This window comes from Rhineura floridana, chromosome 6 (assembly GCF_030035675.1).
Source record: "Rhineura floridana isolate rRhiFlo1 chromosome 6, rRhiFlo1.hap2, whole genome shotgun sequence".
In the NCBI taxonomy this organism is placed as follows: Eukaryota; Metazoa; Chordata; class Lepidosauria; order Squamata; family Rhineuridae; genus Rhineura; species Rhineura floridana.
This window is the reverse complement of record NC_084485.1, coordinates 86,115,977-86,142,299: the sequence shown is the minus strand read 5'-3', so window position 1 is coordinate 86,142,299 and position 26,323 is coordinate 86,115,977. Positions and strand designations below refer to the sequence as shown.

Below are 26,323 nucleotides of genomic sequence, written 5' to 3'. Positions count from 1 at the left end.
ATTGCTTTTTGGATGAATAAAGTTAGCAAGAGCATGGTAGGATAACTTTTCAAGAGTGAGGTTGTCTCAGTGTTGACTCATACCTAGTGTAATTGCATTTTTGAAGGTACCTTTTCATCATGGTCACATCTTTTACACTGCCCTGTATGCTTTCTCTTTGCACATGTTTAACCTTAAACAAGCCCATAGCTGTTACAGTTCATACACCACTTGCACTGGCATTCTTAGCTCCTGGTCTAAATGCTGAAGTACACTGACTTAAGCGGTTTTGGGTCACCTTCTTCAGCACTTATTATTATTATTGTTTATTTCTACCCCACCTTTTGGCCAAAAGGCCCTCAAGGCGGCTTACAAAAAAACCAAATATAAAATACATCAATAAAAATAATACAATTTACAATTAGCAATACATAAATAAATAAATGTGGGTGAGAAGAAGTATGGGCACAGGAGAAGTCCAAAGGAATGGATCTTGAGAAGAAAGACCTGGAGGAGAGATCCTTTCTCCACTTCTTCATGGGTGACTTTTGTTATGACAGTCAAACATAGGCTGTGAGCACACTAGTCACCTATAGCAAAACATTTCCATTGGCCACACCTGGAAGGGCAACAGTGATCAATTGCAAAATTTGTCTGAAACAAATTAAAAAAAACACATACTTGAGCTGATCCCACCGGGTTTTACAGTAAAAAGGGGCAGGGTTTGATTTATTTATTGTATTTGTATACCACCCCAGAGCCGAAGCTCTCTGGGTGGTTTACAGTAACTAAAAACATTAAAAACAAATATATAAATTTAAAACACTGGCAGAACAGTAAGTGTGTCATATAGCCTTCACTGCACACTGCTTCATAGTTCAGAGCTGGAGCAGAAGTAGGGTATCCAGATCTGGGAAAGGGGGAATCAGTCTCCATGTATACCCTCTTTTTTTTACTATGTCTAACCCAAGTTGTTGCAATGAGTTAAAATTAAAATGTTGTACTAAAATGAAATCAAATAATGCAAAATGAAACATATGCTTGCTTTCCTTGCTTTGTGAAAAGTACGGGAGTTTTCCGCTTATCTACCTCTTTAGCAATTAAAGATGTTATTCCCAGCTTGTAGCACCAAAGGTCAAGGATAGAGGAAGTTTGGGATGAGAACAGAGAAGTGGACCAGAATAGACAGATGCTGAGAAATTAAACAATGATAGGAAGGCACCGAAATGATGTATTCTTGATTAGCTATGCATTTCTGCTATTATGTGTGTGATGCATCTATAGCCTATAAATATGATGACTGTCAGCTATTCTGGAGAGCCACTTGATTGAGGCCCTCCCTTTGCAAAGGTATTAAAGGCAAGACTTTATACTGATCTGGTCTCGTCTCTATTCCTTATTGACCTCTCAAGGAATTGAGAGCTTTTATCAGTCGAGCCTCCATCCAGGCCTGGCTCCTTTTATAACAAAATCATCTGGCACTGAGGTTCACATTTCCCTGTGGCCAGATTGCAGAGTTCACAGGCAACATCGTAACATGGAATCAGACAGGATGTGTGGGTCTGTTGCAGGATCTTCCCACGGGATCCCATATGATTCCATCCTTTGGATAGTACTGATGTAGTATACGATGGGGAAGCCACAGTCATGCTGCACTAATCACATGTGAGTTGTGTACTTGGTTGACTCCCCCCCCCCGTTTAAAATAAGCTATTAGCAGCCAGGCTATCCATAAAGGACTAACAGTTTCCAGACGTTTTTTCTTTCTTTCTATAACATACCAAGCATTTTATGGCCCCTTAAAGACTAACAAATGTATTGCAGCATAAGCTTTTCTGGGCCAGTTCACTTCATCAGACGCAGAAATAGCAGTTCTGCATTGGCAAGCAGATACATAATATCCACACAGAGTTATTTCAAAGGGAAATGCAGTGCAAAAAAAGCTATAGCAGTGATCTGCTTAAACCAGAGAAAGTGAGATTGTCCAATTTACAAAGCAGCACAGTAACTAATATCTAAAGCATCATTAGCAGCGTCACACAAATTTTCCGACTACCAGCGAGACCACTTCTGTGCTCCTAATACGATACAGATTTCGTTTTACGTCTGCATGCCGCTTTCCCCAAGCTCAGTCCCTTCCTTCCGGAAGTGTGTTTTGCGCATGTGCACGCACCCTTAAACTACCCTTGTTTAATGCGCCTGCGCTGTTTCTATTCCCGAGAGGGTGTGCATTGCTTGACATGCGCGTGTTTGCCTCCCCCCCCATTTTTAACCCTTCAGGGGGCGGGACCTTGCTGATAAGTTGTTAAGAACCGGTACTTCTCCTTCCGCAGAGAGTGTGCCCACCTGTGGCTGGGCAAGAGCCGGGCCTGAGTGGGAGAGAGGGACGCGGTCTGGCAACTACGGAGGTGGGTGAAGAGAGAAAACGCTTTGGAGGAGCGGGTGTATTTCGGATGGGGGTTGGTGGGGGGGTCTGGTGCCAAGGGGAAGCCCAGAGCCCTTCTTGGGGGAGAACAAGGTAAGGGTTAGTCAGCGGGGCTGCCTACCTTCTTCAGCGTTAGAATGGACGGGTAAGTCAAGAGCGGGGAGAGAAGAGAGCGCAGCGTCTAGTGCTTAAAGTGAAGGGTCAGTGTCAGAGCTAAGCTGGACCCTTGGTCCTCGGAAACTAAACTTTATATATTTTATTTATTTATTTATTTTATTTGTATCCCGCCCTTCCTCCCAGCAGGAGTTGCGAGTCATGCTGTTGTTTCTTGATGGAGAAAGAAAGACACTTTGCACATGTTTAGAGGTGCTCCACATTAATGCGGCACATGTTCCTGGTGTCCGACAGATTTCAGCTGACCCTGGCCACAAATTACTCTCCCCTTACCTTCAGCAGAAAACTCCTGGGATGGGTGGGGGAAGCAGTAGGCACAGGTATGGGGAACCTGTGGCTTTCCAGATGTTGTTAGACCACATCAGCCACAACTAAGATGGCCAATGGTCAGGGATGGTGCCAGTAATAGTCCTGTGACATCTGGAGGGTTCCCAACCATTGCATTAGGGGATTGTTTTGTTTCTTTCACTGATGAAGCTTAATAGAGGAAGTGCAAGGGGAGGGATGCATGAGAAACAAATAGAAGGTATCATTGGATTGACTCCCACCACATTGATACTGGGGTTAGGAATGGTAGATTAATCTATATCACTCTGCAGGCCCGTTTCCTTCAAGAGTGGTCGAATTAATGACTTGCATGTATGGGTTATAAATTAATGTGTAAGAGTTGGGAAATCTGTCTAACTCAACGTTTCAGTATAACAAGTCATTTCCAACATGTTAAACTTGAGATGAGATACTGTACAATGTTTAGTTTTGTAGGCAGTGGTTGCTGTGCCTGTGCTAAATGAAATAACGGGTGATACAGGTAGATAAAATAGTATTTATATAGTGGACCAACAGATTGAATGGATGCAAATGTTTGAGTTTAAGGGAAGCTGTTGTCTAGCCTGCTTTCTACTCTGTAGCGTTCTACTTGGACCACAGGAATTTTTACTTGGACCAAGGATTGTATGCAAGCTGTGTTGTATTGTAGCCCAGAGTTACCTTGTTAGTTGCTGTGGAGTACTAGGAATGCATAGAAGTGAAGCATTTTTGCTTAGTGAGAGCACTGAGTCATGGTGTTTCAGCCCCTGAACGTTTCCCAGCCTGCTTTAGTAGGAGTAATCTACTCATTGCTTGGTGATGGGGTTTTTTTCACCTCTTAAATAGTGGCTCAGTGTATTCTTGTGATTACATTCAAGCATTGTTTTATACAGCATATGTGTGTATGTAATTGTTTGTTAATTGTTTATTAGTCTATATCCCACCCTTCCTGCCAGAAAGAGCCCAGGGCGGCAAACAAAACACTAAAAACACTGTAAAACATCTTAAAAACAGGCTTTAAAATATATTAAAACAAAACATCTTTAAAATATATTAAAACAAAACATCTTTAAAAACATATTTAAAAAAAAGCTTTACAAACATATTAAAAAGCAATTCCAACACAGACTGGGCTAAGGTTTCTACTTAAAAGGCTTGTTGAAAGAGGAAGGCCTTTAGCACAGGCACCAAAAAGATGACAGAGATGGCGCCTATCTAATATTTAAGGGAATGGAATTCCAAAGGGAAGGTGCCACAATACTAAAGGTCCACTTCTATGTTGTGTAGAATGGACCTCCTTATAAGATGGTATCTGCAGGAGGCTGTTACCTGCAGAGTGCAGTGATTGACTGGGTATGTAACAGGCATCAACGGGTGGCATTGGGGGATGAGGTTTCAGACCCTTGGCCTCTCAATTGTGGAGTACCACAGGGTTCTATCCTCTCCCCCATGCTATTCAACATCTATGTGAAACCGCTGGGAGCCATCATCAGGAGTTTTGGGCTGCAGTAAGTGGATGGATGGGAGAGAACAGGCTGAAACTAAACCCCGACAAGACCGAGGTGTTGCTCGTGGGTGACAAGAGAAGGTTGGGAGATATAGACTTGGTGCTCAATGGGGTGAGATTACCCCGGAAGGACCAGGTCCGCAGCCTAGTGGTCATTCTCGACTCCCAGCTGTCCATGGAGGCTCAGGTCTCGGCAGTGAGCCGGGCAGCTTGGTATCAATTACATCTGATACAGAGGCTGCGACCCTACCTTCCTGTGCATCTGCTCCCACGAGTGATACATGCCCTGGTCTCCTCTCGCTTAGACTACTGTAATGCGCTCTACGTGGGGTTACCCTTGAAAACGGTCCGGAAATTGCAGCTGGTACAGAATGCGGCGGCACGTTTGATCAAGCATAGCCGTCGCTGGGATCATATCACTCCGGTGTTGGTAGACCTACACTGGTTACCAGTTGTTTACCGGGCCCAATTCAAGGTGTTGGTGTTGACCTTTAAAACCCTATACGGTTTCGGCCCAGTTTATCTGAAGGAACGCCTCCAGTATCACCAATTATGCCGCCAGACAAGATCAGCCACACAAGACCTTCTCTCGGTCCCACCAGTCAAAACAGCTAGGCTGGTACGGACCAGAGAGAGGGCATTCTCGATTGTGGCCCCCACCCTCTGGAATTCCCTTCCTTTTGACCTCCGACATGCCTCCTCCCTGATGGGTTTTCGCCGAGCCTTAAAGACCTGGCTATTCAGGCAGGCCTATAGGATTTCTGGGGTGGATTAGTTTTTATGATGTATTAATTGAAGGATGGTTTTAGATTAACTGATGATTGTGGCTTTTTGATTTGTGTATTGTATTTTATTATGCTATTGTACGTCACCTAGAGTGTCCGTTAGTTCGGACAGATAGGCGACTCACAAATAAAATTTTATTATTTATTATTATTATTAGATGACCTTTCAGGTATCCTGGTCCCATGCTGCATAGGGCTTTGTACACCAAAACCAGAACCTTTAACTTCGCCCGGTAGCTAATGGCAGCCAGTTTAAGCAGTGGTGTCATGTTGGCGATACCCTTCCAGATAAGCAGTTGTACTGCTGCATTTTGAAGCAGCTGTGGCTTCCGGACCAACCTCAAGGGCAGCCCCATGTACAGTGCATCACAGTAATCGCACCTGGAGGTTACCACTGCATGGACAATAGTGGTCAGGCTATCCCAGTCCAGAAACATCTGCAGCTGTCTTATCAGCCAAAGCTGGGAAAAGGCACTCCTAGCTACTAAGGTCATCTGGGCCACTAGTGACAGAGATGGATCTGTAAATAATCCTTACCAGGGGGGTCAACTCTCAAGCCCAGGGTAATTGATCCTGGGGAGGCACAACCTGTGCTTCCCTTACCGGGGCTGAGTTAAACCAGTGCCAACCCTGCAAGGTAGACAGACTGCCAGTCAGTCAATTCCAATGCCAGCAAAACATACACACACAAAGCAGCAACCAGGCTGGAGTTGCAAACGAGAACTCTGTTCTAGGGCAGCCTGTTGTGTGTGTGTGTTATGTGTCTTCAAGTCAATTACGACTTATGGCGACCCTATGAATCAGCGACCTCCAATAGCATCTGTTGTAAACCACCCTCTTCAGATCTTGTAAGTTCAGGTCTGTGGCTTCCTTTATGGAATCAATCCATCTCTTGTTTGGCTTTCCTCTTTTTCTACTCCCTTCTCTTTCCCCCCAGTATTATTATCTTTTGTAGTGAATCACGTCTTCTCATTATGTGTCCAAAGTATGATAACCTCAGTTTAATCATTTTAGCTTCCTGTGATAGTACTGGCTTAATTTGTTCTAACACCCAATTATTTGTCTTTTTTGCATAGCTCTCCTCCAACACCACATTTCATTGTGTTGATTTTTCTCTTACCCTCTTTTTTTCACTGTCTAACTTTCACATCCGTACACAGAGATCAGAAATACCATGGTCTGAATGCTCCTGACTTTGGTGTTCAGTGATAGCTCTTTGCATTTGAGGACCTTTACTAGTTCTCTCATAGTTGCCCTCCCCAGTCCTAGCCTTCTTCTGATTTCTTGACTGCTGTCTCCATTTTGGTTAATGACTGTACCAAGGTATTGATAATCCTCGACAAGTTCAATGTCCTTAAACATGGTCACCCACTCTGGGCCAAGGGGAAACCCAAAGTGCCAGAAATAGACCTGCCAAGGAGTCCAAAAGACAAGAGCCAAATATGCCCTCCTTGTCTTGGAGCCTTAAGGCAAAATACCCAACTATACGGTAGCCTGTGGCTAAATGGCCAAGGCCCTGGATTCAGAGCCAAATTCCCCCTGCAGTGAACACACACTGGTAAATAAGAGGTAGCTTTATTAGAATACAATATAAGTGCAAAAATATAGCAGCAGAATAATTCCTTAAACCAAACACCCCTGGGGTTAGGTAAAATACAAAATGCAAAGAGTTCAAGTCACAAGCAAAAATAATAATCTGTCTAGCCTGTTCTATGCTCGCACATTATAGGAAGACAGGCAGAGTGACTTCATGGTTTCACATCTCCCGAGAGATGTTATAGCCTGGATAGCAGATGGAAGATGGAACTCAACATCAGGTAACACCAAGGACATTGGGATATTTATTTATTTATTTATTTATTTAATCAATCTATATCCCACCCTTCCTTCCAGAAGGAGCCCAGGGTGGCCAACAAAACACTAAAAACACAACATCTTAAAAACAGGCTTTAGAATATATTAAAACAAAACATTATTAAAAACATGTTTTAAAAAAAGCTTTCAAAACATCTTAAAAAGCAATTGCAACCCAGATGCAGACTGGGAGAAGGTCTCTACTTAAAAGGCTTATAAAAGAGGTCTTCAGTAGGTGCCCAAAAGATAATGGAGATGGCGCCAGTCTAATATTTAAGGAGATGGAATTCCAAAGAGTAGGTGCCACAACACTAAAGGTTTGCTTCCTATGTTGAGTGGAATGGACCTCCTGATAAGATGGTATCTGCAGGAGGTCCTCATCTGAAGAGCACAGTGATCAACTAGGTATATAAGGGGTTAGATGATCTTTCAGGTATCCTGGTCCCAAGCTGAGTAGGGCTTTGTACACCAAGACCAGAACCTTGAACTTGGCCTGGTAGCTAATGGGCAGCCAGTGCAATTCTTTCAGCAGTGGTGTGACGTGGGTGATACCCTTCCCCAGTAAGCAGTTGCACCACTGCATTTTGAAGCACCTGCGGCTTCCAGACCAACCTCAAGGGCAGCCCCACATAGAGTGCATTACAGTAATCCCACCTGGAGGTTACCAGTGCATGGACAGCAGTGGTCAGGCTATCCCAGTCCAGAAATGGCTACAGCTGTCTTATCAGCCAAAGCTGGGAAAAGACACTCCTAGTCACTGAGGTCATTTGTGCCTCTAGTGACAGAGGTGGATCCAGGAGCACCCCCAGACTACTTATCTGCTCTTTCAGAGGGAGTATGACCCCATCTGAAGCAGGCAATTGAACTATTTTCCAAACTCGGGAACCACTAACCTGTCTTGCTAGGATTCAGACTCAGTTTATTGGCCCTCATCCAGCCCATCACTGAGACCAGGCACTTGTCCAGGCCTTGCACGGCCTTGCACGGCCTTGCACAGCATTTATACCCAGCTCTACGGCCAAAAAGCTCTTAGATTTGTTTCTTAAATAAAGAAATTTTATTTGTCTGACACATGGTAGCATCCATTCCATTGTCTGAAAATGAAATGTCATTTCCAACCAGAATTGATGCAGCCAAGGTCCTGATTTTCTTCGTTGTCAGTGGAACAATAGTAGATGTTCTCGGAGCTGTGTTCTAGGTTTTTAAAATTATTATTATTATTATTATTATTCACCCTTCATCAGTAGATCCCAGGGTAGGTCACAACAATATAAAAATGTTATTAAAAACAGTTTAAAATAAATTGCGCTACATGCCACTTAATATAGACAGACATCCTGAGGTATTCTTATTTTCTAGGGTCCATACTAGAATCTTTATTTTGCGGCAATGCTGTAATCCTGTGACACTTACCTGGGAGTAAACTCATAGTGGAGCTTACTTCAGAATAAACATGCATAGGATTGCACTGTGTGAAGAGTGTGCATTCCTTTTTGAAGGGAGGGCCCTGGTTCACAGGCTGGTTAATAGTGTACCCATGCCCCCCATGAGACATATTTTCTGGGGTTCACTTTTCTCACATACGGTAATTGAACAAAGCTTTACCTTGGTCATGCCTTAGTGCAATGGAGGGAAAATCTGTCTGAGGGACATATGCTAGGTACAGTTAATCAAAACTTATTAGCTTATATTACACAATTTGTAGAGTATTACTGTAGTCACATTGATGGTAAGCACTGATTGCTGCTTGCAAAAATACCTTTTCAGCTATAGCCATTTTGTTTTGCTGATTTTATAACTTTTATTTTTGTAAGCCACCTTGGGAGTGTCATTGGTACTGAAGGGCAGGGTGTTAACTTTAAAGCAATAAAGCATAGTCTTAAAAACTCTTGTTTTAACACAGTTCTAATTAATTTTAAAAGGATAGTGTGGGAGATTTCTCACACTAGGACTAATTTTAATCTGTTTAGAGTGTTAATGGAGACTCAAAGGTAGTGTAATTATAAAGGGCCGAGAGAAAAATATGCTGTGGTCATCTTCATGGTTGTATAGGATCTTACCTTGTATAAATTAGGCTATATCTGATATATTTGCTCCAACAGCCCAACTATTTGCTTTATAACAGTAAATCAGTTATTTCTGGTTGTATGATGCAGTCCATTTAATATTTTAAATCAGTTGAGAGGGTCCTGGTGGAAGCCTGTCAGTGTGCTTCATGAGAGATTAACTTTTGTAGCTTGGAAGTTCACAGATAGCTGACAAGTGCTATTTTAAAATGGCTTGGGATTTTTTTGTGAATCAACTTGCAAAACCTGTGCTTGCCACATAAAGACGTGGCACACAGAACTCTGAGGATCTCAATAATGTGGCTGTTTTACAGGTCAGGGATAATTCTGCTACTTTCATCCTTTGCAGATGTCTAATGTGATGAGGCACAAACAGATTCCGGGACTGAAGAATTTCCCTTGTTCTATTAAGGTAAAATGTGAAGAACGTTTGATTAATTCCTTGTGTTCATGAGCTATCTACTATTCTTCATTTAGGTTTCTTGATACATTCATGTCCATTTTTTAAAAAAATAATAACTATGATGTGACTTTAGGAGAAGGGGTGTTGTCTCATGAAACTTACTCTGTTTCATCTTTGTAGAAATACATTCTCCAGAATTGGAAGAGCTGTAGTCTATAATTGAGGTTTAGAATCTGGGTTCCTACCCACAGCTGTCTTTCCCCTTCAAAAAGGCTGCAAGTTGACATCTCCACTGATGGACCGCCTCCTTAGGAGCACTGAGCAATGGCTTCTTATTCTGAGGATTGAATCTGTCTAACCTACTTTTAAAACCTACCCTTGTTGGAAAATCCACTATCAAGTTTTTCAAAAATTGTTTTATTGTAGATTCCATAGACAGATGCTATGAAAGGCAATCTGTAAATATGATAAACATACTGGCAGGACAAGCCAAACCCTGGCTGGGCAGCGGGAGCCCTACCAGTGCAGCAGCAGTCCCATTACTCCCAGTAACCAGCATGGAGTTTGCACAGCAGTCAGGCCTGATGCTGTCAAGTGACAACAATGGGACTGGGTTGGGATCCAGTGGATCTCGGGCCAGCTCAGTTCCTCTCCTTCTCTGTCACTGAATGTCCTGATTTGGGACTTCTTGCAGACTGCTGCCAGCAGGGATCCTGCTAGCTGTATACGCATTGAACAGAATGAAGAGCTCTGTGCCAGTGGAGTGATTCTGGTGCCTCTCTGTGGGCAGGGCCTGCAGGGCTGGGCAGAGGGACACTTTTGCCCAATCCAAACCCTCTCCCCTCCATGAGGCATGTATAAAGGAACTTGGGATTGTAACATTAGGGAGCCTGTTGCAGTTCTGCATCATTCTTAACATTTAAAAAGTTGTTCCTAATATCCTACCCAAATCTTTGACTCTAGTTGTAACTCATTAGTTTTTGTCATCTCTCTTAGGCAATAAAAACAATTCTTATGCTTCTCCAGGCAAACATGTTTCTGAAAACTCTTAGTTGTATTTTATCCAACTCCTCAGCTCCTTCGGTGTTCCTTTGTATGTCTCTCTTTCACACATTTAATCATGTTTGTTATTCTTACTTACAGCTGCTTCATATCTTTAAGTATGATGACCAGAACTGAATGCACTACTTGAACAGAGGCCTTGCCTATGCAAAGTAAATTCCAGTGTCTTACATAGTACCCTATCAGTGCAATTGAGTATGGCATTGGCTTTCTTTGCAATGCCATTACATTGGTGATTCATATTTAACTTGACATTAGCTATAATTCCCTATTCTTTCTTACAGACTCTTGGAACTTATGCCATCTTAGTGCTACACTGTCTTTCGGTCTCCATTTCAACCTGCTCATCTCTTCCATAGGTTTTATAACTAGGGAAGAATCCACAAATACACTTTTCAGATTGCCAGACGATTATGTATGTTGACCAAAATGCCTTGCAGTGTAGAGAGGCAGCAGAGAAAGTAACTTTTAACCATGGTGGCAGAGGCAGCTTTTCATGTTGTAAATTGTAGATACTCCAAGAAGAGGTGTAGATAATTGGCAGCTGCACTTTAGATGCATGTGCTAGAAGTACTGGTTCCGTTTTGCAATGTATGCACTACTGTGAGCAGCTTAGAATGGACTTTTTCTTTACCAGCTGAGTGAGAGTGACTCACAAATTCCCAGGAGCCTGATTGAGCTTCGTGGAAGACAGGCTTTGTTCTTCTCAGAAGGTAGGCAGCTTTTTTGGGTATAGTAGAGCAGCTTCTTATCCCCCCCCCCCGCAAAAAACATTTTTTTATTTCCCTTTCCCCCTCCCTTTTTACATTCTCCTCCAGTTCTGGAATGCATGTAAGCCCCCCTTTAAAAAGAAATAAGCACGTTTCTCCTGCAGCATGATTCAACCTTGAATACAAGTTTTCTTCTCCTAGTGTATAGTCACAATTCAAATCCTTGCAGAGTTTCTGTTCTCCTAAACTTCAGCCCTCTTAAGTTTCAAAAACTGGCCCTCTCAGAGTCACACTCAAGCAGATTTGGAGGGCATATGGGAAGCCACAGTGACGAGGAGAGGAAGGGGAACTCTTGTCCACAACACTGGATATCGCACAATATAACTTTTTATACAAGTTATTCTTAAACTTGAAAAGACAAAACTGTCAAAAGTTATATACTATTAATCACAGATTAAAAGTTGTATATGAAATTTGATGCATAAACCAAGATACTGTGGAAGCAAGTGCATTAGGCAGCTGGACAGTAGTTGGCTACTTAGCTCAACCACAGTTCTAGATTCTTTACCCAGAAAAAACAATATTCATTCACTTTCACTGTTCTACGTCTCCCAGGTTTCAGTTATCCTTGCTGAATTTGTTTTAGTACTGAGAATGCAACATTAATCCATCTTGTATTTGTGGCTTCTGGCCTACTGATGTATTTTATTCTTACTGAAATGTGTTCTCTCTCTCTCATTACTTTATTTCCATTTCTATTTTGCCAAGCGTTCAATTAATTAATATATAGGATGCCTCATAATTTTACTATGTTGATTATGTGTATTTTAATATTTTAATATAGTTATTATTTTGCCAATTTTATTTTTTATAATTGTTCTTTGTACGCCGCTCTGAGTTCTCTGAAAATAGAGCGGGTTATAAATGTTTTAAATAAATTAAATAAATAAATGTATGTTGTCACTTTCTATTCCATCCTTACTGGGAGGTTATAGTAAATCTAAAATGGGTTTGTAAGTTAATTATCTCACTGGCTATGTTGAGCAAGAATCTTCTCCAGGCAGTGTGACAGTTTTCAAATGGTAGGCTCTATCATTCTTTTTCTGGACCTCAGAGGTGCCTGAGGTGTGGCAGGCAACCCTTTTTGTTGTTGTTGGCTGGTATCTTTGTTAACTTGCAGCTACATGTCATTCCTAAACTAGGCATCCCTGGGAATTAGTCTCAATGGCTTTTCTTAAAAAATTAGGGAAGGACATTGTGTGCACAGAAAAACTGCTCATGCCAGTGAATAAATTTTCAAGTAGTGTTTGTAGCAATTAAATATGGAGTATGCATGAGTGAATGGCTACCTATTACAAGCTCTAAGAAATTAAGTATAACACTGCTGAATAATTTATGGGATCTCTTGAGAAAAGACAATACAATGCTTACAAATGTATAAGTTGGTCAGTAGTAGCGAACATACTTGGCATGCAGAAGATCCCAGGTTCATTCCCTGGCATGTCCATTTTTTAAAAGTTCTTGGGTAGCAGGAGCCAGACCTAGGAGAGCAGCTGCCAGTAAGAGTGCACAGTAGTAGGCCAGGTGGGCATAAGATTGTCCTCTGTATATTTATATATACAGAAATATAAGTCCTGAATCTATCACACTGCAGTTCACAGCCCAACAGCCAGGTGGCACTGTGAACTATATTGCAGCAGTGGAGGAGAGAGGAGGCAGCAGGGAGCAGCTCAGGCAAGGCATGGAGGAGCATTTCTGATAGTCTAAAAGGGAAGTGGGAAAGTGGGAGGGACTTAGCCAGTCTAAAAGGGAGGGGGAAAAGTGGGGGGGAAGGCTTAACCAGGTCAGACCCCCACACACTAACTCATTAGACCAGCAGCGGGGAACCTTTTTTGCTCGCACCTTGTGGACCAACTTTGACAGGTGTCAATCGTGATGTTATATTTATATCATGTGATTGACACTGGGGTTACCCCACTTACCTGTTAAAGTTGGCCTACAGGGTGGGAGCAAAAAAGGTTCCTCACCCCTGGTTTGGTGAGGTCTAAGGGTACAGGCATTGATGAGGTTTGGGGTGAGGTTGGCGAGCAACGCGAGCAGGGGCAGAGCCCCTAGTGACTTTATTTGTTCTTATGAGTGCAGCTTGGGAGCTTAATTTGAGCTTCTCTCTATTTTACTTATATCCTGTTCTATCCCATGGGCTAGCAATATTAATAGTTTTATTTATTTGGCTGCTTTATATAGTGCCTTTCATTACAACAAGAACAGGATGGTCCACCGTCTGATAAAACAATTCAATAAAATCCAATAAAATATAACTGTAACATCCACAAAGCAATAAAACTGTTATTAAAATATCAGAGGTCCGGGAATGCCTGGGCAAATAGCCTTTTAGTAACTGCCAAAATGCCAACACAGTTGGCATCTGGCAGATCTCTGAGAGCAGACCATTATATAAAATGGGTGCCATCACCAAGAACACCCTCCTCCATGTGGTAAGGACACAGAATGTTCAGGAGGGCTCAAAGTGGATCACAATCCAAGGCAATTGAGTGGTTTCAGAGAAAGGATCGGAAAAAGCTGCCTTACACAGAACCAGACCATTAGCCCATGTAGCTCAGTATTGCCTTCCCGCTTATAATGGCTCTCCAGGGTTTCAGACAGAGGCCTTTCCTGGGGAGATACCAGGGACTGAAGTTGGGACCTTCTGCATGCAAAACATATGCTCTACCATTTTGCTGTTTAAAAGAGGCCAAATGAAATGACAGTGTAAATATGCCATTTCTTAAAAAAAAAAAACTCGTAACATCAATACCACACCATAATCAATCAGTCTGAAAAGCCATCCGAAGGTCATCTTTTGCCAGCAGACACCTTTTAAAAGTCTGTTAAATAGGTGCTGCAGAGTGGATTTGGCAGGGTGAGGAGAAGAGTTCAGTTCCAAGTGTACTGGTGATGATTTCTCCGGACCTGTTCTCAGGAGACAGAAGGAACTTCAGGCCTTGGAACATTCCTCCTTCCAGCAGCAGCACCAGGAGGCAAACTGAAAAAAAGTGCTTAGGAAATTGGGCGGAATCTGCTAAGTAGTGAAATTCTTACTGGCAAAAGTACTTGTGGTTGTGCTAGTAGTCTTGATTGGGCATTAGATACCGAGAACAATTGTGCTTTTCTTAAACTTGCAAAAAAGTGCTCAGTTATTCCCTTCCTCAGAGATCTTACCTTATTGAGGGCTCACATTTGGAATTACTGCCTTGAGTTTTCTTTGAGTTCTGCAGAGAGCATGGAGGCACCTCTTAGTCAGCATGGGTTCCTTTTGCCTGGATGTGCTCCCTGCACCAAGATAATTCACATTCTGCAAAGTCAAAAAGCAGAATTATATAACTTACATAAATTGAGCAAATGTATATAATTTGTGTTGTTTATCTTAACTCTACCATTTTTACTATTTCACAATACCTTCACCTTTCTGTTTTTTGGAGTGGGCCTCTGACCACTAGGAAATATATTCAGCAGCTCCTGAATTTTACCAGGCACTGCCCATAGACGTCTAGACGCATCTGCAGAACCATACTGGCAGAAAGATTGCTCTTTTAATGAAAGCCAAATTCTGTGGGCAGTGCTACTTTCTGTTAGTCTTTTGTGGTACATGGAACTATAGCATACGTACATACAGCCCATTGTGCAATCTCCTGTGAATCACATGTGTATGGGGAAAGTATGAGGATTTTTTTGCAGGAACCTGCACCTTTCATGAAAATCATATTGGTAGCACATGGATGCTCATTAAAACTACAATACATTAGGGAATTGAGAAACTGGGAGAAAATGAAAAGATTTACTTTTCAGAGCATGTAGCTTGCCATTTGAAATGTGGTGTTGGAGGAGAGCTTTGCGCATACCATGGACCATGAAAAAGACAAATAATTGGGTGTCGGAACAAATTAAACCAGAACTGTCACTAGAAGGCAAAATGATGAAACTGAGGTTATCATACTTTGGACACATAATGAGAAGATAGGATTCACTAGAAAAGACGTTAATGCTGGGAAAAACAGAAGGGAGTAGAAAAAGTGGAAGGCCAAACAAGTGATGGATTGATTCAGGCTACAGACCTGAACTTACAAGGTCTGAAGAGGGTGTTTCATGACAGATGCTATTGGAGGTTGCTGATTCATAGGGTCACCATAAGTCATAATTGACTTGAAGGTACATAACAACAACAAAGCTTGCCCAGTCAAGAGTAAATGGAATTGTTTTACTTTCTATCCACTCCTTATCCATATTTACATATGGTCCTCACCAAATGAAGATTCTCTTTAATGGATTGCTAGGAGCTAGTCTTCCCAACAAATAAACCTTCCCATGGTTCTGTGTGCCTTCTTAAAAACTTGCTGCTTTGGCAAATGTGGCTGTAGTGTTATAGAAAAGTGGGATTAGAACTATGGCTTGGAGGTAGTAAATGTCTCCTGTTGCCCTATTTTTTATTTACAGGACCATCATTGTGTGTGGTGCCATGAACAGAGTTTCATATCCCAAAGCAGCGGTACCTGCCGCCTCCCACTCTGCTTAAGATAGACAATAGGGAAAACAGGAGATGAAAGGGAAGTAGTGAGGGTTACGGACAAATGCAAATGTATCAAAATCAAGAGAGAAGAGTTAATTCTGACTGTCTTCTGAGTCTGTTCCATGTATTTATGTGCATGTATTAGTTCCACAGCTGCAAATAAGGGATAGGTTTTCTTTTTGTAGTATCGGTGGATAAGCTTTGTTGACCAGGGTTTCCCTTTGTTATATCCCCTTGTATAGTGCATAGTGAGTATTTTCTAGGTGCGAACCAGAAAAACTAAATAGGGTTTTGTTACTTTCAGTCACAAAGTCAACCGTCAGTGAGCTCATTTGGAGGTGAAATGTGTTGCCAGGCTACACCAGCCCTCTTTTCAGTGAAGCCAATCCAGCATAAACCAGGTATCTTGCTTTGAATATTAGACTGTTGTGCTTGTATTTATTCCTGCCTTCCTATCCGGTAGATGGGTAGCAATACACTCTCTGCTCTGACCATGATAGACACTGTGATGACTGACAGGGCTCCTCCCCCCACTCTTCACCGTCCCAGGAGCCAATTCCCCACCCTGGGCAATTGATCCTGGCAAATATCCTTCCCTGCCAAGGCTGTGCACGCTCACAACAGCTCTGTAGTGTAGGTAGCTGCCACCACCCCTTATACTGGTTAACCACTCAGAGCCCAGAAACTTGCCTGGGATATCCAGAGCCAAGCAGACACTCCTTGCTCTAGGGCCCTAAACAAACATCCCAATTTACACAGTAGTCATGGTCAATGGCCAAGGCACTAGGTTAGAACCAACCCTCTCCTGAAATGAACACTCACTGGTAAATAGAAGTAAATTTCTTAAAGAATAAAAAAGAAAGGTGCACAGTTACAGTAGCAAAATGGTTTCCTAATATCCACACCCAAGAGGTGCAAGGTAAAACATAGAGAGTTCAATCACAGTGAAGAAAACAACAAAAACTAACTAGTCTAGTCTAGTCCTTACATAAAGACTTTCAATTGCACAGCCACCCCTCCTCAGAGAGATGACAGTCAGGATGAAATGGAAATGAACTGCCTGTGAGTTGATCCCGACTTATGGCTTCCCTACAAATAGGGTTTTCATGGTAAGCAGTATTCAGAGGGGGTTTATCATTGTCTCCCTCTGAGGCTAATCCTCCCCAGCTGGCTAGGGCCTGCTCAGCTTGCCACAGCTGCACAAGCCAGCCCCTTCCTTGTCCTCAACTGCCAGCTGGGGGACAACTGGGCTCCTGGGACTATGCAGCTTGCCCACAACTGCACAGGTGGCAGGGCACGTAACCCCTGAGCCACTCACTATGGGGGTGATCTTTAGCTGGCCCTTGACACCCAGGAGAGACGAGCGGGGATTTGAACTTGCAGACTCTGGACTCCCAGCCAGGCTCTCCTGCCCACTGTGCTATACCAGCTGTGACAGTCAGGATAGTAGATGGCAAAAATGGATCCTCACCAGGCAACATCAAGTAGGCATGATGGGACCCAGAAAAGGAACAAAAATTAGAGTTTTCTGTCCATACCAATGGCAAAATCCCCCAGCCACAGGCCAGAGACAATTAACCAGTCGGGCCAAATCATACATCCTCACGGAAGCCTGCCAGATGTGGAGCCAGTCCTCTGCTGACAAGAAGGTATTAAGTCAGGCCTCTGTTTACACATCCTTCCTGAAGCTGGGCAGACAACTGCCACTCATGGCCTCACTGCAAAAATCAAATGTTAACCTGTGAAGATCCCACAATTCCCTGCTGCACAACCATCTCGGATGCAGGTTTTCATGACAGACACTGCTTACCTATGTGGATAAATTAAGGCTATAAACTATCTGTACAGTGCTGACTTACTTAACTGAGCATTAGCAGTTAAGTAATAACTGAACTTCTTCCCTGAATTTTCAGCCACATATTATGGTTTCCCACTGCTTCATGTTCCTCCCTGTATATCAGTACCTGCACTCTGGATTGCTCATAGCTTTTTTCTAGCTGATTAATAAAATAAAGATATTGCTAAACATTTTGACATTCTTCAATGAAGAGAACATAATCTACCATTCATCACATGGAAATGCTGCCTTTAATATTTTGTTTTCAAATTATACACCGGAGCTAAAAATGGCTTCAAAAATGAACAAGTCCTGAGACACATCAGCATTATGTGGAGGGCCCATATTTAAAAACATGTTGATACTGATTTCAATGCACACTGTTGTCTTCTCCTGCTTGTGGTACAGGAACTTCAAGATAGCTTGTATCAAAAGCCAGCAGACTTATAGTACAGTACATTCATAGTACAGTAGGGTCCCACTTTACGCGCTTCGCTTTACAGTGCTTCACTAATGCGACGGTCTCAATTAGACACAATTAGACTAAAGCCCCACTCATTTGGTGCTTGTTCTGCTTTTACAGCTGTTTTTGGGCGTCACGCACCATTCTATTCAATGAATTCCGCTTTTCAGAGGTTTTTGCTTTATGGCGGGGGTCTGGAACGTAACCCGCCATATGAGTGGGGCCCTACTGTACTATGAATGTACTGTACTATAAGTCTGCTGGCTTTTGATACAAGCTATCTTGAAGTTTGTCAAAAGAGGAGAGAGATGACAGGCTATCAAAACTTCAGTCTTTTCTTACTATCATCTACACTGACTAGCAGTGGCTCTCCAGGATGTCACATAGGGGTTTTTCCCAGCCCCACCTGGAAATGCCAAGAACAGAACCTAGGACTCCTGTATGCAAAGCAGATGATCTGCTGCACCAACCCTTCCCCAATCTCTGTTTGTATCGCAGAAATTGTATAGATTGAGCCAATGTCTCATAATTAGTAATTCCACAAAGCTCATCAGTTCTCTTTCTTACAAATATAAACTCTTCTCAAGATTACTTAAGAAAGCATACTTTGTTGAGAAGGTGAGACTCCCTGGCAACCTTGGGCATAGGAAGCTAGTGTGACTTGCCCATTAAAGCAAATGAGCTAAATAACTTTCAACTGTTTACTAAAGTGGACTTTAGTTGAGCCTTCCCCAAGCTCATGCCCTCCAGATGTTTTGGGTTACAACCCATCAGCCCCAGACAGCCTGGCCAATGGGCATGAATGATGGGAGTTGGAGCCCCAACATGTGGAAGACACCAGCATGAGGAAAGCTGCTGTAGAACATAAAAGCTCATTGTATAAGTGTTTGTGTTTAAGGTGCCACAGGACTCTTGCTTCTTGCTGCAACTGACTAACATGGCTGCCTCTCTCAAAACACTGTATTGTAGATTGACTAAAAAGACTTTCAGAGATCATTGATATTTCATTGCTGCCTTGCACACAACAATAACAAAGAAATTAAATTAAATTTCAAAAAATAAGCAGAGTATGCTTGATTCTCACAACGGAAGTATCCTAAGAAAGTTAGAGGTCATGCAAGGATCTGTCATGCATTTCTGATTACATACCTCAGGCAGAATAAACAACTGAAATAACACCTCTTGTATCCTTGCCTGAGCACAAGCTGGAGATATCAATGAATAAGGTTATTTTCTGGTGTGAAAGAAACTCTTTAACCTCTGGTGTGTCAAACATAGAAGAAACTGATCGAATTCTGGCTTGAGAAGTTATCCAGATAATGGGTAGCATATGCTGGCTGGTCCAGTGTAAGCAGAGTGAAGAAATCAGTTATTTGTACTGTTGTTGTGCAGGACAAATGAGACTTTATCCAAACCAGATAATTAACTTAATTTGCTGCTATTTTCATAAGGATTAAAAAAAGTATTTATTTTAAATTAATGGACAGCAGTTCAGTTTGAATGGTTTCATTCATCCCGGGAAAGTTATTTCTGCTTCTGAAAATAAAACCTTTATTATTATTATTATTATTATTATTATTATTATTATTATTATTATTATTTATATCCCGCCCTTTTTCCAAACTGGAACTCAAGGCGGCTTCCAGATAAAAATAAGTACATATCATTAAGAACCTATACAAATATAAAACATATAAACATATAAAATCAGCATTAAAACAGGATTAAACTATTAAGATGTTAAAACCAATTAGATATACTCTTAAAATACTGCAACCCAGTTTAGGAGCATACAAGTAAAACAATAACATATAGCATCCTCTTCAGTCACTCCCCTTAAAACCTTCAGTTCCAAAGGCCTGCCGGAAGAAAAAAGTCTTTAGCTGTCGGCGGAAAGACTGTACAGAGGAGGCCATTCTTGCCTCCCTAGGGAGGGAGTTCCAGAGCCTTTAGACACTAGCACAGTTTCTACAGCACAGTAGCTTTCTAATTATAAGTTCAAAAGCTGTTAACAGGGATAAAACATCTTTTTTAAAAAAATAAAAATATTGCAGGCTTATAGACTGGATTTGTTTGGAAGTTTTAGCAAAGGCAGTAGAGAAGCCAGACTGAAATGGTCGCTTCTGATCTGTCTCCTGGTTTCTGATAAACCTACCCGCACATGATGGTGCAATTGTCTTTGTGCATTTGTTGATTAAAACAAACACTAAATACTGCTTAATTCCTCTATTTTTCTACAAAGAAATGAAGATTAAATAATCTGCCAATATTTGTAAGAATGATGGAAGATAATACTTAAATATGTATTGGAAGTGATTTGTACTATAGTTCTTAGAATATAAAGAGGAAATCCTTCTTTCAAATCTTGGCAGTAGGTCTGTAAGCATGAATAATGACACTAATTAGTTAATTAAGGCTTCAACCACAAACTATCATATCGGCTAATAATGCAAGTCTCAAGCCTTGTAGAACAAATTGCTTCAAAAGCACCTTTGGTAACCTATAGGCGCTCAGACTAATAGCTGATTTCTAAGTGCATTAGTGTTCTTAGCAAAATCCAGCCTCATTAAAATTGTACTTAAGTAATGCACATGCTAGATTGTCAGTATTTAACAGTCTTATTTATTTTTATGTATTTTCTTATGTTTGTATCCTGACTTTCTTCTGTCATGGAATGCAAGGCAGTGTACATATGGTTCCCATGTGATGGCCCATCCAGTCACACTGGCCAGGCCTAAACCTGCTTAGCTGCAGCAGGGTGGTATCTTGTGTGCCTTCAAACCATTTCATGGGAGATCATGTGTTAGATCCAGAGTACGTCTTCTGCACATGGAGGGAACTGAGATCTCTCACAGGAAGGAGTGAGGCAATTTTTGCAGATTTTTCCCTTCATCCATAGTCCCCCATGCTTATTCCAACACTGTCCCATATAGCCCCAGATCCCACAGAGCAGCTTTTTAGGGGGGAAAGAAGAATTGGTGAAAATTGCCTCTTCTCCCCACCTTCCTCCGGTAGGAGCATCTGATGAGTTGAATTCTACTCACAGAAACTTCAGATTTAGCTGAATGTGTTTAAAATCATTGTGTCTGAAGGGACCAAGGGATGTTGACCAAGGCAATAGAACACCTTCACTTGTCCCAAATTACCAGTTAAAATTCATAAACCTCAGCACACCAGAATCTGACCAGCTTCCCCTGTTTGATGTAAATAATAAATATGGATTTTCTTGACCAGTCCATTGTAGGTTCTATTTATTTATTTATTTAAAAAATCTAGGTGCAGATGCAGTGCTGTCAATCTCTGAACCATGATTAGAAATTGGGTGAGGGTTATAAGCTTGTGCGTACTCTTTCTACCAGCATGAGTTGAGCCTCATCTTCCACTTCAGGACATAAAAAAAGCCTGCTGGATCAGGCCAGTGGCCCATCTAGTCCAGCATCCTGTTCTCACAATGGCCAACCAGATGCCCATGGAAAGCCTACAAGCAGGACCTGAGTGCAAGAGCACTCTCCCCTCCTGAGGCTTCCAGCAACTGGTTTTCAGAAGCATGCTGCATCTGACTATGGTGGCAGAGCACAGCCACCATGGCCAGTAGCCATTGATAGCATTATCCTCCATGAATTTGTTTAATTTTTTTTTAAAGCCATCCATGTTTGTGGCCATCAGTTGAGAGTGCATTAAAATGGCTGTACAGTTTTATGGCTAAACCATTTTCTTGCGGAGGGCCAAAGTTTGTATTTCTTGTATATATGGTCCATTTTCTTCCTATGTAGTAGTTTATTAAAGAAAAAATCAGAACTAATAGTACAGTAATGTATGATATGGCCTAGTATATTAATTTCATGTTAATAGATTCAGCCTGCATTCTGCTGCATCCCTGCCTTAATACTCTGTGACATTCTTCCCTCTGCCCTTCCAATCTTCTTATTTCATTCAAAGCTTACAAACATAATCCAACTTTCATTTTGAAAATTGAAATGGTGAAGAAATAATACTACTCCTCTTAAGAACAGGCCAGCAATCTGCTTCTTGGAGATCCTGATTTTTGGCAACTGAGGCACACTGAGGGGTCTTGAAAGAATATTGGTAGTCCTGCTGGGCCACCTTGGTACATAAACTAATTGCCATAGTAGCAGAAGACTTTTCGGCGTAGATTCATTATAACAAATTCTTGGTTTTTCTTTCCTTTTTATGATTTGAAAACAGCATTACTCCTTTTGTGTAACCCAGCATTTCCCAGCCTTTGGGTCCTTAGGTGTTATTGGACTACAACTCCTATCAGCTCTAGCCAGCATGGCCAATGGTCAGGAATGATGGGAATTGTACCCCAGCAACATCTGGGGACCCAAAGGTTGGAAAAGGCTGGTGCAACCAAAAAATTGCTAGGGGTGTGTGTGTGTGTTGTGTGTTCTATTAATGTAGGGAGTTGAAATATTACAGCATTGGAAGGTAAAGAAAATGTCTGAACATTGGAACCTTTAAGAGTGCAAAGAAATACTATTTTGCTCCTTATCTATATAACTTATGTATATTTTACTATACTTATACATTATAGAGATGGTCAGCAGCCAGCCTCTTCCTATATCTGACAATGGCAGAAGAAAAAAGAAAAAAAGAACTAGAGCTACAGACCATTTCCCTGGAAAGTTTGAAGGTTGGTCCCACATTCTGCATTGCATTTTCTTTCTTCTTGATCTTCTACAGTAAGCAGTTACTGCAGGATTTCCATTTGGGTTATAACAAAACCTGGTTTAAACCACTGTGTTTTTATAGCCCTTTTGGGGGGGGGTGCATTATGTCTTTGTGTATTCATTGTGTGGCTTCCTTCTTTGTGTTTTGCTGTCTTTGACAGGCAGCAACCTATTGAAATTGTTTGTATCATATCATATCACTGGGAGTCTTGCTTCTACTTCAATAGAATTTCAGAATCATTTTGAGAGAAGGGGCATTTAAGACTGCAGTCCTATGCACTTGTACTTGACAGCATGCTTCATTGAGTTCTGTAGGGCTTATTTCTGTATAAATGTGCATTGGATTAGACTGCACTGAGCATGCTGAATCAGTGAAACGTAATGGGCGCTTTACACACTCTGGTTGTGTCCCATTTTTTAAACTTCATTTAAAGGGGCCAGAGACCATCTACCTGTGTGAGTTTCTGCAAGACCTGCTCCCTGCATTTCTGGCTGATTTCCACCTGGCCTGGAAGGGCGGGGCCCTGTCTTTCTCCAGCTACAAAAGCAGCAACTGCTGAAGGGGCCAGAGACCATCTACCTGTGTGAGTTTCTGCAAGACCTGCTCCCTGCATTTCTGGCTGATTTCCACCTGGCCTGGAAGGGCGGGGCCCTGTCTTTCTCCAGCTACAAAAGCAGCAACTGCTGAAGAGGCCAGAGACCATCTACCTGTGTGAGTTTCTGCAAGACGTGCTCCCTGCATTTCTGGCTGATTTCCACCTGGCCTGGAAGGGCGGGGCCCTGTCTCTCTCCAGCTACAAAAGCAGCAACTGCTGAAGGGGCCAGAGACCATCTACCTGTGTGAGTTTCTGCAAGACCTGCTCCCTGCATTTCTGGCTGATTTCCACCTGGCCTGGAAGGGCGGGGCCCTGTCTTTCTCCAGCTACAAAAGCAGCAACTGCTGAAGGGGCCAGAGACCATCTACCTGTGTGAGTTTCTGCAAGACCTGCTCCCTGCATTTCTGGCTGATTTCCATCTGGCCTGGAAGGGCGGGGCCCTGTCTTTCTCCAGCTACAAAAGCAGCAGCTGCTGAAGGGGCCAGAGACCATCTACCTGTGTGAGTTTCTGCAAGACGTGCTCCCTGCATTTCTGGCTGATTTCCACCTGGCCTGGAAGGGCGGGGCCCTGTCTTTCTCCAGCTACAAAAGCAGCAACTGCTGAAGGGGCCAGAGACCATCTACCTGTGTGAGTTTCTGCAAGACCTGCTCCTTGCATTTCTGGCTGATTTCCACCTGGCCTGGAAGGGCGGGGCCCTGTCTTTCTCCAGCTACAAAAGCAGCAACTGCTGAAGGGGCCAGAGACCATCTACCTGTGTGAGTTTCTGCAAGACCTGCTCCCTGCATTTCTGGCTGATTTCCACCTGGCCTGGAAGGGCGGGGCCCTGTCTTTCTCCAGCTACAAAAGCAGCAACTGCTGAAGGGGCCAGAGACCATCTACCTGTGTGAGTTTCTGCAAGACCTGCTCCCTGCATTTCTGGCTGATTTCCACTTGGCCTGGAAGGGCGGGGCCCTGTCTTTCTCCAGCTACAAAAGCAGCAACTGCTGAAGGGGCCAGAGACCATCTACCTGTGTGAGTTTCTGCAAGACCTGCTCCCTGCATTTGTGGCTGATTTCCACCTGGCCTGGAAGGGCAGGGCCCTGTGTCTCTCCAGCTACAAAAGCAGCAACTGCTGAAGGGGCCAGAGACCATCTACCTGTGTGAGTTTCTGCAAGACCTGCTCCCTGCATTTCTGGCTGATTTCCACCTGGCCTCGAAGGGCGGGGCCCTGTCTTTCTCCAGCTACAAAAGCAGCAACTGCTGAAGGGGCCAGAGACCATCTACCTGTGTGAGTTTCTGCAAGACCTGCTCCCTGCATTTCTGGCTGATTTCCACCTGGCCTGGAAGGGTGGGGCCCTGTCTTTCTCCAGCTACAAAAGCAGCAACTGCTGAAGGGGCCAGAGACCATCTACCTGTGTGAGTTTCTGCAAGACCTGCTCCCTGCATTTCTGGCTGATTTCCACTTGGCCTGGAAGGGCGGGGCCCTGTCTTTCTCCAGCTACAAAAGCAGCAACTGCTGAAGGGGCCAGAGACCATCTACCTGTGTGAGTTTCTGCAAGACCTGCTCCCTGCATTTCTGGCTGATTTCCACCTGGCCTGGAAGGGCGGGGCCCTGTCTTTCTCCAGCTACAAAAGCAGCAACTGCTGAAGGGGCCAGAGACCATGTGTGTGTATGTGTGCGTGAATCTGCTGCTTGGGATGTCTATAGACTACTGGGGTTTTGTTTAGTATTATATGTTATATTTTAGTCTATGTTATATTTTAGTCTATGTACGCCGCCTAGAGTGGCCGTTAATTCGGCCAGATAGGCGGCCTAGAAATAAAATTTTATTTATTATTATTATTATTTGAGTTCTTTCTTTGGTGGAGACGGTTCTTACTGAAGATGTTAACAGAAAACTATCCCAATGCCTCAAATTTCCCCTGGAGACCACCTCCTGACTAAGTTTGAAATATTTTGGCTTATATTACTTATGTTGACTTATAAGATAAAACAGGCAAGGTCAAATAAAACAGATATAGAAAGAATCAGTCTTTCTGGAGTTAATAATTTTATGTGGAGAAGGTTTTAACTTCACCCCTTTGCTACTGGCTTTAATTTATTGAGAACAGATTGATCATAAAAATGAACCTGTTGTTTCAACTCCATATATTAGCAAGGAAGCACTTACTCTTACTGTGTTATCAGGGATAGTGATTAGCTCAGTAGTTTATTCTTGTAGTTTACCAAAGTATTTTCTGATAGCGATTTTTATATGCTGGATTTCTTTGGCAGATTTGTATAAACTCACTGCAGAGTTGCTTGGTGAGGGATCATATGCCAAGGTTCAGGGAGCGGTTTGCTTGCAAAATGGGAAGGAATATGCAGTTAAAGTAAGTAAAGTACTCCAAAATTATTTTCATTCATTAAAGGTCTTCACTGACTGGAAGTATTCTTGATAGATGCTGCTATTCTAAAGTATTCTCTTGTTGATAATTGATTGATATTGCTAATATTATGGAATTTTAATGTTATGGAATACAGACGTTAGATTTCTGATCCTCCAAACCATGGCATGGGGGTTCTGAGTTAGCCTGTGCTGATATGCTCCCTCTTCCCACTTTGCTGTATGCATTTAGTTTAATGATTATTGTCCTGGCTTGATCAAGCCATAGTTTGGTGTTTCATCCAATCTGGCAAACTATGGTTTTCTCAAACCAGAAAGCTTGTCATTTAACTGTGAAGTGAGGAGGGAGCATGCAAGCACAGAACTATTTTCAATCTTCTTTACTATGGTTTGGAAGCCTGAAAGTGTCTGATTCACCCCAATCTTTAAGAGATAAAAGTGGTTTCAGAGAGGCATCCTTTCTACTGTGAAAATATATTTATTTAGTCTGATCAAAAAAGTTGAGCTGGTTCTCCCAAACAATACCGACTCTTT

At 42.4% G+C, this 26,323-nt stretch overlaps 1 protein-coding gene across 5 annotated transcripts in view; it reads left to right on the top strand.

The window, feature by feature from the left end:
- The first annotated feature begins 2,177 nt into the window (after positions 1-2,177).
- Positions 2,178-26,323, top strand: part of MKNK1 (MAPK interacting serine/threonine kinase 1) — a 60,656-nt gene continuing 36,510 nt past the window's right edge. Inside the window, exons 1-5 of one of the 5 annotated variants that reach the window (XM_061632878.1) lie at positions 2,178-2,387; positions 9,446-9,508; positions 16,140-16,236; positions 22,682-22,789; positions 25,678-25,775. In XM_061632878.1, the coding sequence (XP_061488862.1) occupies positions 9,446-9,508; positions 16,140-16,236; positions 22,682-22,789; positions 25,678-25,775 (366 nt within the window). In that variant the 5' untranslated portion in view covers positions 2,178-2,387. Of the gene's footprint in view, positions 2,388-9,445; positions 9,509-16,139; positions 16,237-22,681; positions 22,790-25,677; positions 25,776-26,323 lie in introns of those variants that run through there. The other 4 variants (XM_061632879.1, XM_061632876.1, XM_061632877.1 and 1 more) reach the window with 4 other exon arrangements.